Here is an 8,539-nt window from a genome sequence, read left to right on the forward strand (position 1 = left end):
GCATCAGTTTTACTCACCACACTGGAGACTATGTTTGTGTTTTTCATTGTGACCGTAGGACTATATGAGTTTGGTTTGTATCGGGTTTGGTTTGTCTTTAAAAACTCTAATTTATATTGAATCTGTGGATAAGCTGCTGTTCGTTTTAATCTTTCGCACTATTCAGTATTTGTATCAACTTCTATGACGTATCGAACGAATATAATTACTTTTGTGTATCCAGGTCTTGCCCCTATGACAACTGGATACCCACACACTGTTACACGTGTCGGCGACGATGTTAACATAACCATGAACCCAGCGATTGTCAGCTTCCCATATACCGTATGGGTGAATGGTTCGGTAGCTGTGAGACTGTTAGTGGTCATTCCTACGTTACACAGTGTAGTGGTACTCAACACCAGTCACACCGGTTACACGACCAGGATGAGATACACCGGGGAGGACTCACTATCGCAAACAGGACAGCTGAGGTTTACCATCGACAATGTTACTGTACAGGACGCTGGTACTTACTACTGTCAAGGGCAGAATAGACAGACAGTTACTGGATGTAGACAGGTCCTCGTTGTACCACGTGAGTACTGACTGGGGTTAAGAGAACAATATCATGTAAATATATGAATGCACCTAAACTAACATGTAATTCATCAAATATACTGAACCGCAAAAGAAACGCAAGTTTATTTAGAAATGTGAATATTTCTGAATCTGTGGAACAAACAATCTTAACACTACGAAAAAACAACAGACAAGTGATTGTTGAAGAAATGAGTCATGGTCTCTGGTGAAAACAACACTCAAGTTTACTGTAAAAGCATATGTTATCACTCCACCCTCACACACCAAAAATGTCACGAAACAGTGTGTCAATCAGTAGCACGTGTGACCACCATTGGCTGCAATGCAGGCAGCACAAGGACGTCTCATCGAGGCAACAAGTGTCTGAAAGAAGGCTTGGGGAATTTGATTCCATTCCCTGGCCAATCTGGCTTCCAAATCTCTAAGGTTTTGAGGTTGAGCAGCTGTCTGTATCCGTCTACCAATTTCATCCCACACATGCTCGATTGGTGCCATATCCGAGGACAGAGTGGGCCAGGGCAGTACAGCAATGTTGTTCCCTCTGGGGAAGTCCATAGAGACCCGTGCAGTGTGATGACGAGCATTGTCCTGCTGGAACGTCTGGAGCTGAGGTTGGGCCTGGAAGAGCGGTACAACGTGGTGTTGAAAGACCTGGTCTCTGTAGACTAGAGCAGCCACACGTTGACGAAACTCGTGTAAACATGTTCTGTGGTGGTAGCTGAAGCCACCCCATACCATGAGTCTTCCACCTCCCCAGAGGTCAGCTTCCACAACACAACAGTTGGCGTAACGCTCATTACGTCGTGTCCATACACGTTATCGGCCGTCGGCGTGGGACAAGTTGAATCTGGACTCATCAGAAAACAACACTTGTTGCCATTGTTGACGTCGCCAACGGTGGTGTTGTCGCCCCCACTGTAAACGATTTTGGCGGTGACGTTGCGTCAGAATCGGTCCGACGTAAGGACGGCGACATGTCATCCCTGCTGCCCTCAGACGACGACGAACAGTGTGTGCAGAGATGGGACGTTGTGGCCCTTGAATGGTTGCAGCTGTCTGTGTTGCTAGTTGCTGTCGGTTATGCGGATGAGTAACCCGGATGTGACGATCTTGCGCTGGCGTTGTTACCCTGGGACGTCCTGAACGTGGTCGGTCTGGAACATTACCGGTTTGACGATACCATGCGGATAGTCTTGTGATTGTTGTCACGTGACATCTGAAGTGCCTGGCCACTTTAGTTGGTGTGGATCCGGTCTGCAACATTCCAACGGCGATTCATCGTTGCTGTTCAGTTAGACGTGGCATGTTTTCTCCGCGTTGTCTCAGTCAATTTTGTGTTCTATGGTGTTTTTTGAATGACCTGCCTTATAAAGCTTCAAACTGGAGTGAAATGCTCGCATTTTTGTGTGAAACACAAAAACTTCATGCAAAAAAACACGAAAAACATGAAAATGATTGCGTTTTGGCGATATGGTCAAGAATCAGCGGCAACAAAGGCAAAACCATCTTCGAATGCTTAGTTCTATAATGGTATACTTTGTTGTCCTAAAAGGAATGCATTTGGAACGTATGTTTTGAAAATAGTAACTTGCGTTTCTTTTGCGGTTCAGTATATATCCTTTCAAAGCCGATTAGTACATGGGGTATAACGTTGTGATAACGCTGTGTGTGTGAGCGTGTGTGTGTGTGAGAGAGAGAGAGCGAGTTGGGAGGGAAGGATAGAGAGAGAATGAGGGTGAGGTGAGGTGAAATTGGGTTTTACGTCGTGCTTGAGAATATTTCGCTCATATGACGACGCGCATGTGTGTGTATGTGCATGTGCAGATGCTTGTGCTAGCCCAGACTTAAGCTGGTTTTTTATAGTCCTAGCCCACTGAGATACCATGCCGCAGTGAAGCATGAATACCCCACTTAGACACATTATACTGGCTCCGAGCCGACCAGTCCTTGTTGTACCTGTTAATGCCGAGCGCCAGACAGGGACCAACAAGTACCATATTTTAACGTCTTTTGGTATGACGCGGTCGGGGATCGAACCCGCGACCTACCACTCTCCGGGCGAACGCTCTAACCACTATACCACGGAGGCGGTAGAATGAGGGAGAGAGAAGGGGAGAGGGAGATAGAGAGAGGGGGAGGGGGAGGGAGTGAGGAGATAGAGGGGAGGAGAGAGGGAAATGAGGAGATAGAGAGGGGCAGGGAGAGAGGGAAGTGAGGAGATAGAGGGGAGGAGAGAGAGGGGGAGAGGGAGATAGAGAGGGGGGAAGGGTAGAAGGAACGAGAATGAATGAGAAAGAATGTTTGTGTACTAGCCGCAAAAGCCACCATTTTACAGTTTAACATGGATCGCCATGAACCCCACAGTTTGTCACAGTTTAACCTGAGCGCCAGGCAGGGCAACAACAAGTAGCATCATGTAACGTCATTTGTTGTGACGCACCCGGCGATCAAACCTCCGATCTTCCTCTCTGCGGGCAAATACTCGGTTCACTAGACCAAGGAGGCAGTAGTTGTGCAGTTACTATAATATTTAATCAACAAAACGATTAGGGGTATTATTGTGGCCCCGGCCTTCAGCTTATTGACACTAACGATGAGTACTTCATTAATAAAAGTGTCGAAGATATTAGTGAAATCGTGTTCATAGACACCCACTGCTGTGTATTCACATGGTATAAGGTTGGTTGGGGTAGTCTAGTGGTGAAAGTCCCGGGTTCGATTCCCTACCGATTAGTAGTATTAGCCTGTCGCTGTCCTCTGTTTTATTGGTAATAATGATGAATACTTCATTGGTATAAGTGTGAAAACATTTAGTTTATTTAGTTTTTCATGGTCTCACTCGATTCAAATGTTAAAATATTTGTTCACAGAGGAGCCAACCACACCTACCATCACCGTACCTGCCTCACCTGTATCAGGTGAGAATGTCACCCTGACATGCTCCTCCTCGTCCCAGAGTCTACCCCCGGACCATCCTCCACTGACCATGACCTACATCTGGAGGAGGAACAGGACCCGGGTAGAATCTGGTGATGAATCTCCTACAGGTGGAGATGGCCTGACAATAACCCACATCAGCAGAGAGAACCAGGGAGACATCTACAGCTGCCAGACTGTGGAGGAGGGGCTGAAGTCTAACTGGAGTCACGGACATGTGCTGGATGTTCTCTGTGAGTAAGAACTTAGGCCTCATATATTTTATCTTTGCAACTTTGGGACTCAGCGACAGTTTTTCACAGCTGCGTTTACTGAAATATTATCCATTGTCTGTATGGAACCCTTATGTCATGAATCATTAAAATAATACACTGGCGGTTTGGATCGGAACATTTTCCCTCTACAAAGGTGGGGAACACATTAGTAATAGATTCTAGCAATTTTAAAACTCAACATGATAATAAGTCATGGGAACGTTGTTTTTAGAGCTGAACTGGTTGAAATAGCATTAGTATCCCTCTGATGATTTCATATAATGATAGCTTCCTGGGTTATAAATGGCACTTGTTGATATTCCAGGTGGAAATGCTGTATATTTTGAGTATCACATGGTGGCTCAGGTGCTTTGATACCTTGTCTTTCTACAGAGGATTGTAGTGACACGTTAAAACTAGAGTAAACATTCTCTCACTGACTTTTCATTTACCTTCTGATGTTTCTAGGTTATCCATTATACACCTCCCCAGACACGATCACAATACGACCTTGAACCGTCAGTGAACATGTGACGCCAATGACACATACCGGACGCCATGACCTTTGTTTGACGCTTGCATATAACTTGGCGGCGCTCAGCGGGCACTGACACAGTACATTTCAACGTTCAGTTTATTACTCACGGTTAAAATATAGCTTTGGGGTTGTAAACCCAGCGTCGTTGAGTGATATTGATTTGGACGTCTTACCTGTCTTTATGTTACTTAACCGTAATTATTCAAAGTTGTTATTCTGGCGTAAAATGGGTTGACTGTGATGATCAAGGTCGCAGTTGATGCCGTTATCATGCCAAGTGCGTATAACTTCAGTGTTGTATTATATGGTGTTCCTTAACTAGGATCATTGACGCCAAATCAGCAGGGAAGTGACATGTGTTTCCCCCTCACTAACCACCCCGCCTTCCCCCCACCCCCACCACTTTGTACAGTACAGTACATTTTCCGTTGTTTGCTTGTGATACAACGTGGAGGTACTGACCATAGCTCTTTGTGCCTTCCAGATGGGCCTGACCAGATACAGTTTGACGACACAAGTGACAAGCTGGAGGTAGAAGAAGGGGGACCTGCTGCTGTGAGATGTTCTGCTGACTGTAACCCTGCCTGTACTGTAACCTGGTGGAACATCTCCAGACAGATTACAGGACAGAGGGAGGCTGTGTTGTCTATACCAGCTGTAGATGTATCTGTGTCTGGACTGTACACGTGTCACGTCAACAACAACCATGGGAGTGCATCACGGAACCTGACGCTGGGCATACAATGTAAGTTCATATTACATGCTCACATTGGGGGCGGTGGGGTAACACAGTGGTTAAAACGTTCACTCGAGACGTCGAAGACCCCGGTTCGATTCCCCACATGGATACACTGTGTCAAGCCCATTTCTGGTACGCCCCATGATGTTGCTGGAATATTGCTAAAAGCGGCGTAAAACCCAACTCACTACACCCTCGCCATGAACACTGCACTTCAACAACAGAGTGAAAGCCTTATGAGTAAATGAGTCACGGGCATCCTTAATGCAGTACAAAAATAATTATATTTTTCCATACAACATTAAAGATTATAAAGCTGCTTACAAATAATGGCAGTTCAACACATCGTTGTAAAACTTTGATGTACTGAACGTACAGTTGTCTCCGTTTAATTTTCATTCATTGTGTCGAACCTCAGATAACTCGAAGTATTTACGTAGATTCCTTCAAATACAACGATGTTTGACTGTATATCTGATACCGTGTACCCATCACTAGTTCCAGATGACGGACCCCAAGTATCCCTCGTCATGTATGCAGCGCCCTCTGCTCTCCTGGTCCTGGCTGTGTCTCTCCTTGTCTGTGTGATACGTAGATGCCGAAGACGGAGAGGTAAGCTGGTTGTACTGGAGGATGCTGCAAAGTTACGGCGCATCGTCGTATCCAGGAATTTTGAAAGGAGGCTCCGCCAAAGCAAAAAAAAAATCTTCGATGTGATCTTTAGTTATTTTCAAAAGGGGGGTCGAACACCACCCCACCCCCACCCCACCTGGATCCGCCAGTGCAGCGTACGGTTGATTCGTTGGTTGGTTGGTTGGTTGTTTAACGCCGCACTCAGCGACATATTCCAGCCATATGGCGGCGGTCTGTAAATAATCGAGTCTGGACCAGACAATCCAGGGATCAACAAAATGAGCATCGATCTCCGCAATTGGGAACCAATGACATGTGTCAACCAATACAGCGAGCCTGACCACCCGATCCCGTCAGTTGCCTTTTTACGACAAACATGGGTTGCTGAAGATCAGTTCTAAGCCGGATCTTCACAGGTGTGTACGTTTGAGGATGACGTTATCATAGAAATGCGTGAATAGAAGTCATACTTGATGACTGTACATATTGGACTTTGTATCACTCTGTAACAATCGGTAATGGTCTCGTTTCTTTTGCCTTTTCAGAACTTCGGAAATTAAGGTAAATATACACACATTAAAACAGAGTAAACCAAGGGAATTCTTTTTAGGGTCATCTGTTCATTCTTAAAAACATACGTCTAGACAATGTGTATTTCTAATTGGTTAAGCTTGTTTCATAACTATAAAGCATATTGATGGATATTCGGCTTAGAATGTTTTAAAACGCACCGACATTTACTGAAACTATTCTCTGGATGAGGAAGTGCTTCTTTCCGGAAGTTGGTTCTGAATAACCATTGAACTCGCAAAATACAACTGTATTTTAAAACAAGGAAGCATTTGCGTATATACAGTGTCAGTGTGGCGCAGCACACCTCGTTATAGCGCGAGTAAAAATAATCCGACGATATTACTTCTACTTAATATTTCTATTTACTTATGCATTTGTCATCTCCAGGTATGCTGCCTACCTGACCGTACTGAACAACAGAGTGTCGTTTGTCAGCAGTGAGTCCCCCTACGCTACAGTCCATGACGAGGGTGTCAGCTTGTCCCACTCCGGCATGAGGTATCGTGGATCTATTCCTACCGTGACACTTGATTATTTACCTGCACTAAACATGAGAAAGTCTCGTTTTCATCTTTCGCAAAATCGATAATAAAGCTAAAACGGGGTTTGAATAACATAACCATTGACCCTTGCCATTCAAAGAAACCGAAGTATTGCTACGAAAAAAAACACATCAGAGCAATTATTCAAGAAAAAGTACCATGCTAAAGTTAGTTCACATAGATAAGACTGATCGTTACAATGTCAACACTTCGAGTTTGGTATGAGCGTGGTAGGCGCCAGTTTTGTTGTTGTTTTTGTGTTTGCTTGTTGTTGTTGGGGTTGTTTTTTGTTTTTGTTTTTGTTTGTTTTGTTTGTTTGGATTTTGTTTTTTTGTTTTTTTGTTTGTTTGTTTTTGTTTTGTTTTTTTTTGGGGGGGGGGTTGTGGGAGGGGGTCCATATTTTACGGAGGTATATAAGTTGATACTTTAATGTTAACCCCATTTCAAAATGGTTTTGGAAATAACTTAGATATAGAGAATTCCCTATGTCTTGAATGATTCATATTCTATTACCAATACTTGGCATTTCTTTTATTAAAACAAAAGGCATGCCACCTACCTTCCCCGGAGTGGCCAACAGAGAATCTGCCACCACCGAACGCCACTATGACACTACCGAACGCCACTTTGACACCACCGAGCACCACTATTACACCGCCTTATGCAACTATGACACCAACGGACGCCACTATGCTGCAATCAATGACGAAGATGTCCTCTAGTCTAAGTCAGTCCACGGGTCTAAATTCTATTGTTGACTACGAAGCTGTCCAGTAGGATTTACACTTCCACAGTTCTGTATCCTGTAGGCCTACATATGTCATCGCTCACCACTGATGTTGATTTCTTTCAGATTTTTTATTCATTTTCGCTCAATGTTTTTTCTCCGATATTTTTCGATAATAGATCGATAATTAGTTAACGATGATCGATCTCCGTGATCAAAATCGATAGCCGGCCCTAGTGGATGCAGTGGACAGATGACTACGAGCCAGATGAACACCTCCTTTCTACACTTCTGCTCACAGATGAAACATTGTACATAACTATTTCTTCAACTGTTTGTTGTTTGCAATGCCTGATCTATGGCTGCGAGTTCTGCTGTGAAGACATTGGAGTTTGCTGGGAGATTATAGGATTGTTTTAGGCTTTTTTGGGGTATGTAGATACCAAAACCAGCATTACCATTTCGGTTCATGAATCCGTCAGTATAGATGTGAAGATTATCTTGTGGATTGAAATTTTGTTGTATGGATTCTTGCACTGTGAATTTATGAAGTATATTGTGTTCAGTAAGTTTTGTGTTGGCCTGGATGTTTGGCAGTAAAACTGGAGGAAGAGATTTGTAATATGGGTTTGTATTATATTGTGTAGTATATACATCAAGTTGTTGTTTACTTTCCTGTATTTTTGTCAAAAAGCTTTTGGGTATTTGCCTTTATCGATAATGATTTTATTTTTATTTTTAAGAGATGTAGTGTTTAGCGGTTTTCAGTTTTGTTTGTAATGGGGTTGTTAAGGGATCGAGTTACATATTTCATGGTACATCTTTCCCATTCGAGAGTGAGGTCTCGTTCCCCGCTTTCTACCAATAGTGCTTGGAGGGATGTTCCTGGGAAGGCTCCAGTTATACATTTGAGTGCTTGGAATTGGATGGAACTAAGTTTTTTTTTATGTGTTTGTGCCATATCTTAAAATATTTCGTAGCCACTGAGTAATGTAGGTTTGATGAGTGCTTTAT

At 43.7% G+C, this 8,539-nt stretch overlaps 1 protein-coding gene across 1 annotated transcript; it reads left to right on the top strand.

The window, feature by feature from the left end:
* On the top strand, positions 1 to 7,408 carry LOC124256715 (cell adhesion molecule 4-like). The gene is made up of 8 exons (XM_046690681.1): positions 1 to 73; positions 224 to 577; positions 3,453 to 3,752; positions 4,796 to 5,056; positions 5,549 to 5,662; positions 6,229 to 6,244; positions 6,644 to 6,754; positions 7,345 to 7,408. Exons 1-8 carry the CDS (start codon positions 31 to 33, stop codon positions 7,406 to 7,408), a joined length of 1,263 nt encoding a protein of 420 aa, XP_046546637.1. The 5' UTR covers positions 1 to 30.
* The last annotated feature ends 1,131 nt before the right edge of the window (positions 7,409 to 8,539 follow it).

The sequence above is a fragment of the Haliotis rubra genome, unplaced genomic scaffold (assembly GCF_003918875.1).
Source record: "Haliotis rubra isolate DU_JTF1 unplaced genomic scaffold, ASM391887v1 Scf636, whole genome shotgun sequence".
Lineage (NCBI taxonomy): Eukaryota > Metazoa > Mollusca > Gastropoda > Lepetellida > Haliotidae > Haliotis > Haliotis rubra.

What these genes read in the sequence shown, in the direction of transcription:
- LOC124256715 (XM_046690681.1), top strand. Translation starts at nt 31, where the DNA reads ATGTTTGTGTTTTTCATTGTGACCGTAGGACTATATGAGTTTG. An exon ending in ACAGGTCCTCGTTGTACCAC is followed by an intron (nt 578 to 3,452) that starts GTGAGTACTGAC and finishes ATTTGTTCACAG; the next exon opens with AGGAGCCAACCACACCTACC. An exon ending in ACATGTGCTGGATGTTCTCT is followed by an intron (nt 3,753 to 4,795) that starts GTGAGTAAGAAC and finishes TGTGCCTTCCAG; the next exon opens with ATGGGCCTGACCAGATACAG.